Raw genomic sequence first — 18,128 nt, 5'->3', positions numbered from 1 at the left:
TCTCTGGTTAGCCAATCAACGGAAAAATGTATCATAAAAATGTGAAATATCTGTTGTTGGATGCTACGGCATCCTCTTAATTATGGATAGCAAAGAAGAATGAATAGATGAACCGCTGGATGTTTATTCTGTCACCTCAACAATGTTAGTTTGGTTTCAGTTTTACTGTCCAAACCACTCACACACAAAGAAATGCCATTTTAAAGATGAGCGCTAGAATACTGTATTTTACATGTTGAACTTTCCAGAACAAAGAAAGGCAGATTCAGGAAATACCGGAATTCAACTAAAGCTCTGAGAAACTCAAACTCAAATAACTCACAGGACCAATGTCACAGAAAAAAAACCTTTCAAATAAACTACAAAGTAAAGACGAGTGAGTGCTCTGGGCAGATTCAGTGTATTGTCTGCGATATTAGTATTCCTCCCAGCGTGCTTGCAACTTTGAAGGATACAGGGCGGATAAGAGTTGAGCCGCTGAGAGGATCAGAGGACGGAGTGGTGGGTGAGGGGATAAAAACCTTGAATGAACGGACCCTTGGCAACCAGAACAAAGAAACAAGAAGACCAGCCAGCACAGTGAAACACTTCAGTTACATCTTGTTTGTACATACAGGGGGAAACACAGCTAAAAACTCAAAAATACCACCACTGAACCACTCCAATTCCTACTACAGTACCCTGCAATCAAAGGACTAAAAAATCAAAGTCAAAGTTTAGTGGGTTCCTGCATGGCACTGTCATTTAGAGAGTCTTCTGCAGACTTCTGCAGTTCGAGTCAAGAAAAAAAAAATAAAAATCTGGCTTGCAGATACACCAAAAGGAACTGCAGAACCATGAAGTACAACCATAAAGAAAACATCAACCTGCCAATAGTCGTCCGCAGGGAAAATGTGATTACAGTGTAGGAGATGACCGTCAGCAAATGAGTAGTTTGCTTCACAGAGCAACAAAACACACACTTAGGGATTAACACTTCGCTACAAGCTGACTGTGTCTCCCTAATGGGATGTAAAGAACTGCCCTATACATGGATCCAGTTCCAAAAAATTAAAATATGAAAGATTATATATGTGTTATTTTGTTTATAGACTGCCAGACTTCAGCCAGAAGGGGCATGTGTGGATTCACCCTAGAGAGAATAAAGTTCACAGCATTTCAGTGACAGATCATTTACTGACAGGAGCTGTACACCTAAACTTCTCCCCCTTTCTTTCTGTCTTCTGTTAGTAGCACCCGCAGGCGTTGGAAGCCGTCCAGAGCAGTAGTTTTCTCTAAGACTCACATGAGAGAAATTCAGAGAGAGCTTTCCACTCCTGGCCTTGGGATTTCCTACGCAACTCAGGTCGTTCTTAGCACTCAATTATCAGAGTACACCTCCACACCGAAATATGGGCCAGGCTTTAAGCTCATAGTGAGGACATTCCACGTGGACCCTCACCAACTGGTGATGTTTTGTTTATGTTTACATGTTTAGTATAGTTCGATGTTTTAAATCTAGTTTTATAGGGCTGTTCAGTTTGTCTTTGACCACAAAGACATGATCAGGTTTCCTCAATGGATGGAATATATGTGGGCACTTTGGGGTGTAAAGTATTTATTATATATTATTTTATTGTAAGTATTTAGGTTTTGTTTTTTCACTGTCAGTGCCCGTGGTACATCTCACTGTCACAGAAGGGGATTGCTATTTTCTACACTGCCACTGATGATGTGTGCTGTACGCATTTCAACACTGCTATCACAGTAAATATTTTACTCTGTTTTGCTGACACTTAGGTTGATCGTGGACATCTGCTCACTCATTTACATCTTCAGGACAAAAACTTGCGTCCCTGGGTGGGCTCGAACCACCAACCTTTCGGTTAACAGCCGAACGCGCTAACCGATTGCGCCACAGAGACTTGAAACATAAGGGGGTGTGGCCTCAATATTCAAGCCCCACCCACCACCACTTGCCAAGTATTTCTGGAATTCTGGAAGCCAGGTTGGGACAAAATACTTAAATCACTAGTTAATGAGCAACTGAAATTATTTTTAATCACAGCCCTTACTGTCTCCATTGTAGTCGGGTTTTAGGCCAAAGCATAGCACTATTTGTGCCACATCTCAAGGTATTAACAATAAAGGCCCAGCATTAGATAAAAAACACTGCACTTTCATAATACTAGAGACTTCAGCTTTCAGAATTATTTCTCTGATAGGTCACAGTCTGTCAAGATTGATAAAGTCCAATTCTCTTCCCAGAGGTTTCCAGCTATGGAAAGTGGCTTACTTATTTACAGGAAGTTATTATGTGAGTTAGATAATACTTCAGGACAAAACCCTGCGTCCCTGGGTGGGCTCGAACCACCAACCTTTCGTTTAACAGCCGAACGCGCTAACCGATTGCGCCACAGAGACAAGCCTCTTAACACATTAAGGGGGTTTGTGATTTGGTACCCACTATGAAAATAGCAGTCCACTAAATTCTAGCTTTTCTAGCCAGAGGGAATTCAGGATGGCAATGCAGAATCAAAAATATGGAGCAGAAGAATTAATTTCTCTATTTATTATACAATCACAGAAAAGGCTTGCCATTTCAGATCATATCTTTGTTCCTCGCTTACCCTAAATGCTGATGACAGAAACCAGGTTACTCATTTACATGTCACCTGGTAACAGCACAAATTTCTATGTCCATGGAGAAATTTTGTCAAGGGATGCTCTCTTAAGTGACATTCCCTGTTCAGGCTGCAGGAAACTCTGCTTATATATACTGTAGAATGGACCTCACCTGCAGTCGTACGTTCGTTTCCCGTTTCTCTGATCTTCAACCCTGATTGCAGAAACACACCTGGTGACCTAAGCACAAAACCTTACGTCCCTGGGTGGGCTCGAACCACCAACCTTTCGGTTAACAGCCGAACGCGCTAACCGATTGCGCCACAGAGACTTGTGCACATGTATGAGGAGGGGGTGTGGCCTCAATCTTAATGTCCCACCCACCTGCATTTGCCATTTACCTTGGGCTAGACCATTTGGCAAAACTTAGAAAAAAACCCCAAAAAAAAACATATTTTAAATTTGGGCTTTATGCTGTCCCACAGCACAGTAACTACTGGGGTGGGGTTTCCAGCACTGAATGTATTATTTTTAAGCACGATTATGTAAAATTTATCCATAGTGGTCAGCCTGCAGAATGCAAGTACCATGTATATAATCACCAGCCAGTCTTGCCTGGACTAATATGGCTGTTAACAGGGTTGGGTGATTGGATGAGTTTATCACCTATCAATGATGGGCTGAATCCAGGACATATTCGTTTTTTGTGGCTGATTTAGGATCACAGGGTGCCTTCTGTTCACCTGTAAGTTCCCTTCAAAGTAGACTACATAGGGTATTCATTTGTATTGTGTCGTTCACAAATGTTGCGTTCGAAAGAGCAGATCTTCCAACTGAACCAACTGAAATGAATCACTTCCTAAAACGATTTGTTCGGTTTTGTATTGCTATCAGTTTTTGTTTTGTTTCATTTAATATTTTGTTTCAGAAGAATGATGTCTACACTTGTGACAGTGCAGGGTATTCCAAATGCAGGAATTTTGTCAAGGGATTTCCCCTTAATTGACCCTCCCTCCCAGGCAGCAGGGAGTGCTGTTTATGTATATTATAGCACAGAATGCAGTTAGAGTCAGAGTACTTTTGTTCCTGGTTTCTCTGATCTTCATCCCTGATCGCAGAAATGGAGTTATACATTTACAGGATATTATCTGTTGACCAAAGCACAAAATCCTTACGTCCCTGGGTGGGCTCGAACCACCAACCTTTCGGTTAACAGCCGAACGCGCTAACCGATTGCGCCACAGAGACTGCAATACAGAAAAGTTGGAAGGGGGTGTGGTCTCAATTTTTCAGTCCCAAGTTACAGCTTTCAAGTTCAAAGGTAGGTTTAGATTCCCCAACGTTAGAGGGTATTAACCAGAATTTCAACTGAGATTTATAGCAGAATGGGTTAAGGAGGATCCCATTTCTGCTTGGTAGAAAAGCCATTACATTTGTCTCCCTGTTGGGCCTTCTGTTTAATATGAATTAAAATAAGCTAGAAGTCTCTGTATAATTTCCAATACTCTAAAGGCGTGGTTGACAATATGAAAATTTGAGGGGAGGGTATGATTTTAGCTCCTTACTGACCCCAGTTGTGGGCAACCCTGGTTTCCTGCCAGGTATAATTAAATCTAGCAAATACTCATTTACTTTGTTACCTGCTTATCACACTCAAAACCTTACGTCCCTGGGTGGGCTTGAACCACCAACCTTTCGGTTAACAGCCGAACGCGCTAACCGATTGCGCCACAGAGACGGCCATGCCGAAAAAAAAAGAAGGGGTGTGGCCTCAATATTAAAGCCCTGCCCACTTGCATTTATTGTTTACTTCTTAAAATTCAGACTCTGTCCTTTCCCACGGACCAGGGACTATTGGGTAGAGCAAACATGGTTTTGTTTTGCAGTTTAAGAAACCTTGGACTGACATCGATGTTTTGATGAAGAATTTTTGTGGAGGAGGGCATCCAGTGGGAGTTCAAGGTGGCAATGTGTAATGAAAAGGTACAACAGAAAATGTCATTTTAGTTTTACATTTTTGGGTACAAATCCAGAACTCTGTTGGTGATGAGTCATGTTGCTTCTGCAAGACTGCTGTTATGGTCATACTTTTTGTTAGGATTTCTCTGACTCCAGATTTATCACTTACATGGGGTTACCTATTGATCAAAGCTTTGAGGGGAGGGTATGATTTAAGCTCCTCACTGACCTCAGTTGAGGGCAACCCTGGTTTCCTGCCAGGTATAATTAAATCAAGCAACTACTCATTTACTTTGTTACCTGCTTATCACACTCAAAACCTTGCGTCCCTGGGTGGGCTCGAACCACCAACCTTTCGGTTAACAGCCGAACGCGCTAACCGATTGCGCCACAGAGACCAGCTCTCTATGCTAATGAGGGGGTGTGGCCTCAACCCTCAAGACCCACCCACATGTATTTAATGTTAACTAAACATCAGGCTGGAAAATATGCCCCTAGGGATGATGAAATTTCAACACGGACCAGTCAGCATAAAGTGTCGACGGGTAGTTGGAGAGATTCCAGTTCACTTCCTGGGTACTGTTGAGGTTCTCTCCAGCAAGGAACTGAACCACTGCAATCGATTGGACTTTCTATTGGTCCACTGGAAAACTACTGTTTCCATAATAATTATTCCAGTCATTTGTCCTTTTCTGTGTTTAAATGTGAGTGCTGCAAATTATATACATTTAAATTAAACTGACCTCCTCCTGTGGTGATGCTGAGTCCAGTTTAAGTGAGAGGTACATCACAATGTGTGGGATGTGTCCTATGGACATCTGAAGTTCAGCTGTGTCCTCGCCCCACAGTAAACGCACCAGCTGGCTGACCGGTGGAGAGGCCTTCGTCTTACGGACCAATGAAGTATCGCTTGCATAGCCATCCACCAGAGCCATCGTCTCCAAGGTCAGCCTCACCTGGAGAAGGAGGCAAGAGGAGAGAATAAAAATAAGAGAGGAGAAGGTAAAGATACATGAAGAATGGGACAACTTTGGAAAGGAGAATGACTCATAAAAGGATGACAAGAAATGCAGAAAATATTCCAAGGATTGTCCTATAACATCATTGCATCAGCCTTCCTACCAGTCCCACTCACAGTTTTCATTCATTTCTAAAAATAAGCCACTATGGCTCCATGTGATTATACTTGGCAGGAAATCTTTATGGTGCTCATGTGTCTGTTTTAGGAAAATAGAGGTGTGCATATGTACCAGTCTGCCAAGGGGGAGAAAAACTTCAATCATTACATATTCATTCAGGAAAAGGCTGAGAAGTGAATAGATCGTCAGAGAGAAAGTGACACCGGCATCCAGACTCAACCGCAGCATAACAAATAGCAGGGAACTGTGTGTGTTTTTAGTGTGTGTTTGACTAAATTAAAACCAGATTTCTGCAACCCGAAGAAACAGTGGCAAGACAACAGACGGCCTATCTTCTCTTGTTCATGCAGTGTTTTTTGACTTTCCATTGCCCAGTACTTTGTTTTTCACTGCCATTCATAGAGTCACAGTGGAAACAGGAACAAAGTTGCATGGAAATCCAACACACACATGGAAACACATGCAGTCAAGATGCACAGAAGGATGAAAAAGTGCAACTTTGTGGTGCCATGTTGAAACAATCTGTCAAAGCTACATTCAGGTCTTGAACAGCAGACGATGTGTGTAGGCCTCACTAATCTATACCCTATACATCATAAACACCTCAAAGTTTCATGGTGATATACTGGTATTCTGTGTAAACACATTCCATGCATTATATAGTTCAAACACAATCCTGCCCCAAAAATTGTGTTGACTCTGTGCTGAAATCAATAAGTGCAACAGAGGTTGTCTATGCTGTTAAACTGATGTTAGTTCAACAAAATTAAAACCAGAGTCCAGATGTGAGAAAGAGCAGCTGAATCCTAGAGTGTTAAAAGAATGTGCTTAAGATCTCTGGTTGAAATTTCTGGTCAGGAAGAATTGATTAGGTGTCTAGAACATGTATCAGATACAAGGCTCTAGCTTCCTTGGCCGCTTTAGCAAATCAGGTAATTCTGAGGAACAATGCTGTTCAACCCCAATCCATGGAGAATATCCTATACAGAAGGTCTGCGGAGCACCCTATTGTGGCACAGAGGTGAGTATCAGTAGTATCGACCAAAATCACCCAGTGCCAAATCGCATCATTCAATCATTTTTGTAACCAGGTCTGGAAAAAAAAGACTATTTATATGTTTTTATCTCACACAACCACTTGTTTTCCATGCCTTAAGTATAAGGAGCATGTTGCTGCAGTTCACTGAAAATCCTCAATTAAATAAGATTTTTTCCTACTCAATCCAAACAAACAGCTCCATCTCAAAAACAAGATAGAAATTGACAATTACGTTGTTTTCATAAAAAAACAAAAAAACAATCTCCTCTTTAATTTGATACAAAATTTAGAAAAAACAGACAAATTTAGACTTAGTTTGGTTCAACACATTTCCAAAAACACCAGACAAAACAAGAAGTAGCACTAAAGTGTTGTAAATAGCTGTGATGAAATTAGTCTCACGCTACCTAAAAGGAGAGTAATGTTGGGTCAATTATATAGTGAACATATGATCAACAACATTCCTCTTTGTTTGCTTCCTGAGTCAACATTCAGAGTCTGACAGCAAATCCTCGACTAAGCTTCGACACTTTCAAAGTAAAAGAGACATGTCCCAAAAGTTACCCCACACAGCTGTAGGATCAAACAGTAGTGTGGCAGTAAGTTGTGTTATTGGCAACGTTTTTGAGAAAAATCTCCTAATTTATATGTGAAAATTCGATGCAACCCGGTCAGTCCAACCAGACTTTCCCACCCAGAAAATACTGTCCATCTCAGGAAGTAAGAGCCGAGTAAATCCGGCTGTTTAGTAATGCAGACTATCAGATATGATTTCTAACAAAAACATTCACAATGTCATTTTCCACAATGGTGTCGTAGGCAATGTTTATGGCAACTGACATGAGGAAAAATTGCTGAATTTATATGTGGAAAACTCACAGTCCAGTGAAGTCATGTCTAGAGACTCTTTGTCGCACTGGCAATGAAAGCCAGGAATGTCCTGCTGTTTACTAATAGTGGGGGGAAAAAAATCACAGATATTGTTGTTAATGTTACGATGTATATTTACATTTCTGGTTATTAAATACAACTTAAAGTACCTACAACACAAAGCTATTCCTGTGTTTCAATGTACTGGGAATGCACTACTGAGATATTTAGTGAAAAAGCAAGAATGAAGAGAGAACAGTGGAGGTTCTGCTGGGATTTGACCTCAAACCACCAGAGACCTTGCAGATCCAGTTTTAAGTTTTAACCACTCCATCTTAACTGGACACGCCCCAGCTACATTTTGGTGTTTGACTGTAACACAGAATGTGAAATATATAATTTATTGAACACTCAATGACTGCTTCTATTGTTTTACAGCACAGGGGAGCCCCTTTGCAAACCCAAGTATTGTTTGTGTCTGCATTGCAACAAACCTAAGAAAGCCATTTAGTATGCTCTAAGAAATAAATGAGGTATTGTGGTCATTACTTTTAAAAAAAGGAGGGAAGTCTGTATTTTCTCAATCCCAGATCATATGGTGCCTTTCAAATATTTTGAAGAAAAAAAAAAGATCATATTCCCTAGTCAAAAATGTTGAAACTGTATTTTTCTAATCCAACGATCACTCCCAGAACCCTCCAAGGTCTGTCAGCGCTAACCACAGGCCACCCGCCTCTCCAGCAGGCGCCGGCATCTGGGCTGCCAGCCATTTTAGCCAATTTTAGGGGTATTATTAAAGAAGAGCCGTGTAGTGGTGGAACACCATGTGATGTACCTTTCAACTGGTGACTCTGACTGGCTCACTTAGTGCTGGAAGTGAGAGGTAAAAGCAGATTTAAAGCTACCGTATCCTCAATTCTTCCAGATTCCAAAGGATGCAAGAAATAGCTTTGATTAGACTGAGCCAAGGGCTTCAAATTCAGACAGGAAAAATGGTAGAAAACTTTCAAATGGGCAAACCCTGAATTTAGGAAATCACTGGGAAAAGAGGCTAAGTGGGCTAACTGCAGCACTTTCTCTCATCATAAATAATAAGGATGTGGTAAGACTGGAGTGTGCTCTCACTGGAATTCCAGTCTGTTGATGTCAGTCATTTAGAACAAGCTAATGGATGGACACAGACTCACACACACATGAAGGAGTGACTGAAGGGTTAGCAAAGGGCATGGTGGACTGACTTTAATACTAATATTTGCTCCTCCAAACATAATAAGTACTGTCTACGTTCCATTGGAGAGGGCTGGCCCACACAGAACAATCATTCTGTCAGCAATACAACTCTATTTCAAGTTTTTTTTTTTTTTGAGAGTCATCGTGGTGCCTGAGGAACCTTGTATTTTTCCAAAAAATCTGCCTAGTTCTTTCTCTACAATGTAATTTAGTTTCCCGACTACATCTTCTAATCAGCTGAGCTTTCAATCCCACAACAGCTTCCTGTGGCACCGAAAAAAGAGTCACACCGCAGTCCCGTCTATCCGTCGTGTTCGCCATCAATCCCTACGCACTCTGTCATTTGCAAATTCCTACTTTTTGATGGTCTGCTTTTCGGTGAAAATGCACGACTGAAGCCCAGACTATGGATTTTTTAGCTACCAATCAAAGGATCATTTCTCAGTAATTGAGGGTTTTTGAATGTTAAACAGCACTGACTTCTGCTTTCTGTTCATATTTTAGCAGCTTAGAAGTAATTTAATGTCTATGATTATTGTCCAAGTTTGCTGTTTGTGACAAGACCTAAATGCTACCATGCAGATCTGGGAGGCTAATCCAATATAGAAGTGTGTTTTAATCTAGGACAGCAGAGATGATAGCCAGTGGCTTTTAATACTATTGACTACAAAGAAAACTGCAAAACTGGGTGTACACAAGCTGTTGCTGAGACTCCATTTTCTATTTTCATAAATCCCTCTCACACGTGAGGTCTTTCCCTTAAATGTTCAGGAACATTTCCTGCATGGGATCATGTGTGATTAACAGTAACGTTGCACGGACAAGCAGATCAAGGCTCATGCCCATCTGACAGTGCAGACTCAGAAGAAGACCAGAGACATTTATGCATTTTGTACATTCTGAGACAGTATTTTGCCTGTCCCTCACTGTTGAAAGTACCAAACATGATGAACGATGAACATTTCTATATGTAACAGTACAGTATAAATTGAGCTTTACAGTGGTCATGATTAGGGGTTCTCTATTACAGGAAATGGCACTTTTTAGGTGTTATTCAATGAAAATTGTCTTGCTATACTTTCTCATGTCTCTTGCACCTCTACTTTTGAATATAACTAGTAGGGTTGAGACGATACGCATTTCTCCTAATTTTATACCATTACAATATTTGGGTGTCAATTCAATATATATTGCGACTCTACAAGTATTGTGATTTAATATTATGATTCAATGCCATTTTTGTTTGCTTTTCTAACATTACACCATGGCAAAAAGTTCAATAATATACTTTCTGAGTTTTATTTCAACAGCATCATTGCTGTATTACATATTAAAGTGGTGAATGAAATTCAAATAAAAAATAAAATAAACTTTTTTAAAAAAAACATTATGAAAACAATATGGCACATTAGAAAGGGCAAAAGACTGAAATGTTCATGAGTGAAGCTGCATATGTAAATAGTAAAAATCACTAGCCATGCCTGAAAGGCTATCCCCCTAATTTACTGGCAGCTACATGTGAAAAGGCTGTGGATTTATAAACACTGACCTGTGTTGGTCCTGGGATGCAGGACAGAACCCGCTCGATGTTTTCTGAGGTCACATCCACATCGTCCACTGCTACCAGCACATCACCTGAGCACAGCACGCAGAAAAGGAACACTTACATTATTACAATTAATAATGCTTGAAGTGTGCTTTTAACCACATAAAAATGGGTTTGCCACATACCTTAGAAACATTTTAAAATCAAAAAACAAGGGAGGACTACATGGCTACATGGATTTGACAGTGATGATTCACAAAGCAGGTTGTCTTGATGCACAAGTAAGTTGTTCACAAGAAAGGGAATGAATTCCACCAAAAAATATGGCACACTGACATGCTACCAAGGGCTTTTCAACTTTTGTATTGTAACAAAACAGTTTGTTGCTCTGTATTGTTATTGTTCTGCATTGAATATAATATGAAATATCCAAAAATGACATCACTTAGTCAGGGGTCATCAGTTTACTCAGTGATGGGAGAGAGGTCCCTTTAGGGGTGAGGGAAATATTTGATTCTTAGATGCATAGCAATGCGGACATGGAAAATTCTGAATCGGTTCATCAATCTCAAAAATCGATTTTCTAAATGTCAATTAACATGAAATGCTGCACCCAGACAGTCTACAGCGCAATTATCAGCAAGCTCAAAAGGCCGCGGTTGCAATCATGTTTTAATTTAGTGTCTAAAAAACTGCATTTGCGAGACAAACGTGAATACTTCTTATGATCACCCAGAGGTTTTAAGTGCTTCACAGAGCAGAGCAGCAATCAGCTGTAACCAATGAGAGCAGCTGAGCGACACACACCACGGCATTAAACAAATTCTACCAGCTCTGTGATGAAAAAAATAACTCTCTGCTCAGTCTGTTTCACCTCAAAAACCTGGTACCTGCTCTGTATGTTGGTCAGCAAGGTCATTCCTCAGAACTGACCGTGCAGCAGAGAGGCTGCTCTCCACTGCTGTAGACCTAACTTTATTAATAGCACACACAGCGAAACACATTTTTTTAAATTGTCATACAGGCAGAGCACTGTAAGATTCTTTCACATTGATTAATTTGTCAGTTAACTTTTTATAAAATGAAAAGGCTGCGGACCATTGCCAGTTATGTTTCATATTGTGTTTCAGAGAAACTGGAGCAACAGACTGAAAACTGTGCCCCTTTTCTATTAATTCAGTCAAAAATGGACTCTGAATCAAATCAGACAAAAATATTCTCCACTAAATGTAACATATGCATCATGTTTACTTCTAAACTGGCTACTTCCTGAGTTTTGGTGAGAGTGGCTGAACATGAGCAGCTGCAGATAAATACAATCCCACCCCATGGCTTGAAAGTTAAGACTTTTGATGCATTGAGATGCATCACAAATTGTTTTATCATCAAATTGTTGCCCTCTGAATTACAATCGAAGCAAATTGTGAGGTACTCAGAGTTTCCCAGGAAAAAAAGTTAGGAACTGCTGCACTAAACTCAGGAAAGGGCCAATAAAACACTTCACCTGCTTGTGTGCAGGAAGGCTCACCACCATCTCAGTAACAAAGCTATTTCAGGTATTTAACCACTCTAATTGTTTAAGCATGTAGCTGCCCTGCATAAAAGCCTCTCTAAACAGTAACTCATGTGGGTAGTCATTTGTGGTAAAGCACAACTGGCGTTCCTCTGTCTGCTAGTAAAAACTGTCCGATCATTAGCCCTGATAGAAGAAAATTACTTCAGAGAGTCCAAGCTTTCAAATGGACAGATTTCTCCAGGAACAGACCTACACTTAAGAGTTTGATTCACTCTTCAAAACGGTGCTGAAAGTTTCACTAGAACTGAATATAGTTGCTGCTCAGGGTTGGCAATGAGAAAGTAGCTATTAAACGTCCTACTCACATTTTTAACAAGAACTTTGTGGTTTTACAACACAGAGCTGAAAACTGAAACTATGATAATGATTTGTATTACTTTGTAGTTGTTGCTATGGATTCAACAAAGTGAAAGAGCTTGGCTATATCTAGCAACATGATGCAAAGTTAAAAAAAAAAATAAAACAGCCTCACTCCCAAACCCAGGCCAGTTTTTGCAATATATTCCTGCAGAATGATAACATAGCTATGTAGTTACTTTTACAAACCTCACCCACCCTGGTTACATAGCTACCATTTGGTTACTTACTTAGGTGTTGTATATTATGCTCATTATTTAGGCTTTGGGCACATTTTTTTAAAGAAATCTTCATATGTGACTAATGCTATGTTGTAATAATTGTAGCCATGATTTGGCAGAGAATTTGTGTGGTGTGGAAATGAATGAGTCAGTGCTGGTTCATGACTCTACAGATGACTGTTATTGAAATCATTTTTGAGGATGACGCGAGAACCTTTACTTTATTTTTAGCCAAATAGAGTGTTCCTCTAAAGCTCAGACTTCTCAGATACATCCCACTTCCCGTCATGACCAAACCAGGAACTTTTTAAAAGGTCAGGATAGCTTTTGACCTCTTCTGAACACTAGAGGGGATAGATTACACCTTGTTAAAAAAAGGCGGATAACATGCTTTTGCTCCAGTCCCTGAATGAGGGACAAAGCATGTGTAGTAACTATATGTGGTTTTTCAAAACTCCAAAATATAGCAATGGTATTTAAAAGGACAGTTTGGATTATTTGAAGTGGGGTGATATAAGTCACTAATTGATAGCCAGTGTACTGGCTACAGTAGATGCTGGTCTGCATGCCCCCAGTTTGTAGAAGCAGAGAAGACAATCAGCATGGAAGTTAAGCAATGTATTGCTGTATGCTGACCAGCATTGACTGGAGGAAAATACACAGACTACCGATAATCGATCAATCATGCAACCCTAGTACAAATAATCTGAAATATCCCTTGAAGATGACCACTGACAATAAAAATGGAATCATAGTTGTATTCTGTAGTTTTGTATAATACTAAACTGTTGGAATCATTGTTTTACCAATCAGGATTTGGCCACATTTGATCGCTGGGCTGTTGGGTATTAATCCATGAACAGTCAGTTTTTCCTCCTGTCTGACCCCTGCAGGGTCTCCATGTCCTCTGCTCCAGCAGGGGCGATGTACCACGCCCAGCAGCGCTTCCAGCAGTCCCCCACTGTCTGAGAGAGGTGTTGATGAACCGCCAAGACGTTTAGGGTTGAGGTAGACACACACTTCCTTCAGCTGCTGCTGCTGAACCATCACACCCTGCCGTTGACCTGGCTGGTTCTTCAGGATGGACGCTGGAGGTGACGACAAGGCCGAGTTGTCTTTACTCCCATCCTTTCCTCCTCCTCTGCGTTGAGATGGTCGGCGTTTTCTCCTCAGGATCCTAGCTAGCCTTTTAAGCGTGGGCTCCCCTTTTGTCCGTGAACCGCATCGCTGCTTCTTGTTTTGTTCTGTGATGATCTCTGCCTCCTTCTCGCTAAAGCGGACATGATTAGTGGACACACCTTGACTGGCTGTGGCTTGAGCCAATGCAGCCTCCTCTTCACCCTCACTTAACTCCAAGTAGAAAAGCTCGCCATTCTTCTGGATGTCATCCAGCCATTCTGGTTCCAAGTCACTGTGAGGACACAAACACAAACACATATACCTTGCATCATGACATTGTGACAGAGCTTAAATGTTGTTGTCTTTTTCTGGTCTACTTCTGTACTTAAGTTGCACAAACTTTTTAATTTATTTGGCTGTTTTTTTCTGAGTGATATGACCAGTAAATGCCTCTATTTGATTGTTATCATTTCCACATTGCTAATTATTTCTGTTTCCAGATTCCAGATCACTGAGAGGGGTGTTGGCCCACAGTTACTGCTTTTAGTAATTTAATTTTAATTTTATTTTATTAGCTATTATGCCCATATGTTTATTGTACTGAACAGGAAAAGCTAGAGTAAAAACTATAATATGTATAAAGTGTTATCATATGCCTGACCAAAAGGGTGGGAAGAAAAACTAGATATTTTTACTTTGGGTTTCTCTCCTTTAAAACTAGCTTTGAAGTACCTGTGGTAGGCAGTTTCAACACAATATCCATAAATTTACTGAGGATGGCAAGAAGAAGCATACAATTATTTATGAAGGTTTACCACCCAAATTGAAAACACTCACTGAAGCTAAGAAAAGAACAAGGGGAGGAGAGATGGAAACTGAGGATGGAAAGACACTCCCTCTTTGGCAAAGCTGGCCACTGCCTGACAAGAAATTCAGTCACAATACAACTATTTTAGGTTACATGTGTAAAGATATTATCAAGGGCAGCCATCATCACAGCCTCTGTTTCACATCTGCAGTGTTACCCATTAAAACGACCGTTAGTGTCAAGTTACAGCATCTCTTTCTCACAAACTGCGTAACTTTTCTGTGGGCTGTAGCTAGTTCAACCTCATACAATCTTAAGCAGCTTCAGAGTCGCATATTGTTATTGTGATGCATTTGCCAAACGGTTTGTTTGTTTTAAGTGAGAGTCAAATCGTCTTCTTACTCGGAGTAGTCGGAGCTGTTGAAACTCGATGCAGATTCACTGTCCCTATCGCTGCCGCGTTCTTCCTCCGTTTGACCTCTAAAAATAGTTTTTTCGGTACACTGGTGGGCATTTGCGACGGCCATTTTTGTTAAACGACGGTTTATTTCCCACGCTATCACGAAAAAAGCTCAACTTTCAGTCAAAAGAGCGGCGATATTCTATCGCCATGTTGTAAGCATTGACGAGCGGGCTAGTGTCATCACGTGACCGGGATGCGCTCAACCTGATTGGCGGAGGGTGCAGTTGCCCCTGACAACGCAGAAGCTTTCTAAGGAGGGTGTTCTTTGCTTTTTGGCACGGGCCGGGAAGGAATGTGCGAGTTTGCTTGGCAGCATGCGGCTCTCATCCCATTAAATAATGCAGTAACGACACAGATAACACTTCATACCTGCTCATATTATATTCACGTGGAAATTTCATTCAATTTAGCTCACAATTTCTGAAAATGCCACGCCGTAAAAAGTATTATGAGCCCATCGACTTAATATTAATATGAGGGGTAAAATGTGTAAGAACCACAGTGCAAATCAACTTCTGACGACAACAATTAAATGACAATTACATGTCTAAATTTTAAATTCACACATGCAACTTTGCGCATTCATTTTGTTGCCTTCTTATCGCCACGTACCTTCAGGCTTGCACGGGTTTTTTTAAATCCCCTGCGGTATTCACAAAACCTCGAACAAACCCCCTCCGGCCACACAAAAGCTCACAACTTCAGGTGCGTGAAAACAGAATATTGCAAAGTTCACTCAGACAATTGCGCTTTACTGACCTGTAAAGGAGAACACTGCGAATAGAGTCGAAGTCCTCCAAATTTTTAGAGAATGAACCTCCATCTATAGAAATGTTAAACATCATTTGTATGGCATGTTTTCGCCGGGCCAACAACGCTGCGTTAACTTTAAGTTTTCCAACTCATGAAGATGCGATTTAAATCTCCAAGAGTTCCACAAGACTGCTTGTCCTCAGCCACCGGTAAAATAAAAATTAATCCCTTTTCCTCAGGCTCGTATGAAGTTTCTAACCGCATGAACACATGAACGCCACCGTGCAGACTCAACCGCGTCTCCAAAAATCCTCCTCCGGTTTCTCACGTCAATCACCGACCCGAAGCGCTGAACGGTTCAACACCAACTCTATTCAAAGGTAGAAGAAACCCACTGGTGCTTTAAAAAGAAAAGAAAAAAGAAGAAAAAAAAAAAAGGAGCTCTGAGTGTTTCTCCAGGCCAGCAGAGCGGAATTTGTCCCAGCGGTCTTCTTGGCAGGTGGAGTAAAAACCCGCCTACTCAGGACTCCCAACAAAAAGCTCAGCAGAAAGGCCCACATATTTGTAAAAAATAAAAAGAGTCTGCATGGGGAACTCATGTTAGTTCACCACGCGTATCCTTGGCTATAATCCCGACAACAAATCACCCGCTTGTATTGCCCATGATGGAAGACACATTTAAGCCATTTAGTTTAGTAAACGCAGCAATAAAGTTGAATTTATATTGCGGGTTGTTTTCATGCCAGACCGCTGCAACAATAGCATTTCCATCGCATTTAAATACAACATCCTGGCATCTAAAACAGAATTATGCAAGCTAAAAATTTAAGATAATATTGTGGGGAGTTTTATTTGAAATGTGCCTTAGTAAAACCATTAAATCGCACCAATATATAGATTAAACAACGAACAAGTACGCTTAAAATTAGCTTCAAGTAACTTTCCACCTTTGTATATTGTCGTAAGATTCTGGATAATTCGGTGCCAATTTACTTGACAGTGAAGGTAAAATCATGTTTTGTTAATTAACTAGAAACTATAGCCAATAGTAAACAAAATTAATAAAATAATGTAGCAAATAAGTGGAGTGGATTGAAATACATTCACAGTAAGTGAATAAGTACACAATATTGTCATCAACACTGGGTAACAACTGTTATAAAAAAATAAAAAAAAAACTTTTTTGCTGCATTCATACTGGATATTTTCATTTATACTCTTATTTAATACACTTGCATTTTAACACACTTATTTATAAATCCTACTTTTCAACATTGTCCTTTAGGCACACTGATATAAATTTCAGCATAAATATTTATTATTTTCTATTTTTGCTGTGTATATATAGTTGGTATGGTATGGTATTATAGTATAATGCAACTGTTTTCTACATAATTCTTAGCCATAGTTTCTATTCCTCTAATAATTTCACTAAACTTATTTTCCAATTCTTGAATGGGAGCAACAATAATACTGTAAAAAAAATAAAAAATAAATGAAGTAGACTGATTCATCATTTTCTTATGATATCTATACTTAACTAGATAAACACAACTACAATGTAAATCACCTTGATGATCAATACTGTTACTGATTGAGTCTAACATGCTTCCCACGACTCAAATTGTCAGGTAACCAGGCATCCATACGGTACCTACCCTATACAATAATATTTTTTTATTTTCAATATTATAACGCTACCACTCTGATCATACTCTTTCCCTCATTGTCCCCGAAGGAAACAGTGAACGGTCATCAAAAGTAGAGAGCACATGAATTTAATCAACTCTCTCTACTCGCTTCGCGCTCAGGAAAGAGTATCACCATCTCTTCATCGTGGTTAGCGAGACCAAACACTTTAGAAACACATTTCTCAAGTCAATAACTATAGAAATGATCCCTGAAAGTATAGTCTTACTCTAATACCGCTTTCGCCCGACTACTAGAATGACGATTCTGGTGTTTACGGTCATGGTGCTTATATCCAGCCACTGTAGAACACATGTTCAGATTAAGAAAATTATTTAAAATAACATGTAAATAGCTGCCAAGTGGACTAAACCTATAAAAGCCGAAATATGTATATAAATCTGCGTTTGCTAGCAAGTTAACGACATTTAAATCGCACCACGATGATACTATTTTCATCCAGAAATATATTTTATCACCATTTCTGCTAACAGTACAAAGCACGGTCTATACATGACACATATCCTCGCGATCAAAGTCTCTATCGAGTGTAAAATATCTAAAAGTTAGTTTTATTTAAAATACCCACAATGCTTTCTGCTGGCATATGCCTCATTCGAGTCTCTCATTGGTTGCCGCTACACTGCACGACAGCGTGTTAGCCTCAATGCTAACAACAACAGGCGTATAAATGTTGTTTTCAGAGCCGAGACTTTAATAAATACTGAAGGTATGAGCAGTGACTGAACGCCGAG

The 18,128-nt window shown here is 40.1% G+C and overlaps 1 protein-coding gene and 7 non-coding genes across 9 annotated transcripts in view; all 8 read right to left on the bottom strand.

Moving 5' to 3' along the window:
* Positions 1-15,946, bottom strand: part of intu (inturned planar cell polarity protein) — a 31,381-nt gene extending 15,435 nt beyond the window's left edge. Inside the window, exons 1-4 of one of the 2 annotated variants that reach the window (XM_084712273.1) lie at positions 15,691-15,946; positions 13,348-13,952; positions 10,391-10,476; positions 5,307-5,519 (exon numbers count right to left, since the gene is read on the bottom strand). In XM_084712273.1, the coding sequence (XP_084568399.1) occupies positions 5,307-5,519; positions 10,391-10,476; positions 13,348-13,952; positions 15,691-15,776 (990 nt within the window). In that variant the 5' untranslated portion in view covers positions 15,777-15,946. Of the gene's footprint in view, positions 1-5,306; positions 5,520-10,390; positions 10,477-13,347; positions 13,953-14,870; positions 15,099-15,690 lie in introns of those variants that run through there. The other variant, XM_084712272.1, reaches the window with a different exon arrangement.
* On the bottom strand, positions 1,831-1,904 carry trnan-guu (transfer RNA asparagine (anticodon GUU)). The gene has a single exon. It is a non-coding gene; the product is annotated as a tRNA-Asn (tRNA).
* Positions 2,330-2,403, bottom strand: trnan-guu (transfer RNA asparagine (anticodon GUU)). The gene has a single exon. It is a non-coding gene; the product is annotated as a tRNA-Asn (tRNA).
* On the bottom strand, positions 2,862-2,935 carry trnan-guu (transfer RNA asparagine (anticodon GUU)). Its single transcript has one exon. It is a non-coding gene; the product is annotated as a tRNA-Asn (tRNA).
* trnan-guu (transfer RNA asparagine (anticodon GUU)) lies at positions 3,779-3,852 on the bottom strand. The gene has a single exon. It is a non-coding gene; the product is annotated as a tRNA-Asn (tRNA).
* Positions 4,269-4,342, bottom strand: trnan-guu (transfer RNA asparagine (anticodon GUU)). The gene has a single exon. It is a non-coding gene; the product is annotated as a tRNA-Asn (tRNA).
* Positions 4,888-4,961, bottom strand: trnan-guu (transfer RNA asparagine (anticodon GUU)). Its single transcript has one exon. It is a non-coding gene; the product is annotated as a tRNA-Asn (tRNA).
* A 1,437-nt stretch (positions 15,947-17,383) lies between the features above and the next one.
* LOC146305823 (small nucleolar RNA U3) lies at positions 17,384-17,600 on the bottom strand. The gene has a single exon (XR_014769176.1). It is a non-coding gene; the product is annotated as a small nucleolar RNA U3 (small nucleolar RNA).
* Positions 17,601-18,128: the final 528 nt, after the last annotated feature.

This window comes from Lutjanus erythropterus, chromosome 23 (genome assembly GCF_056507025.1).
Source record: "Lutjanus erythropterus isolate fLutEry1 chromosome 23, fLutEry1.hap2, whole genome shotgun sequence".
In the NCBI taxonomy this organism is placed as follows: domain Eukaryota; kingdom Metazoa; phylum Chordata; class Actinopteri; order Lutjaniformes; family Lutjanidae; genus Lutjanus; species Lutjanus erythropterus.
Note: the sequence above shows the minus strand (reverse complement) of the source record. Positions and strands in the feature narration are given on the sequence as shown.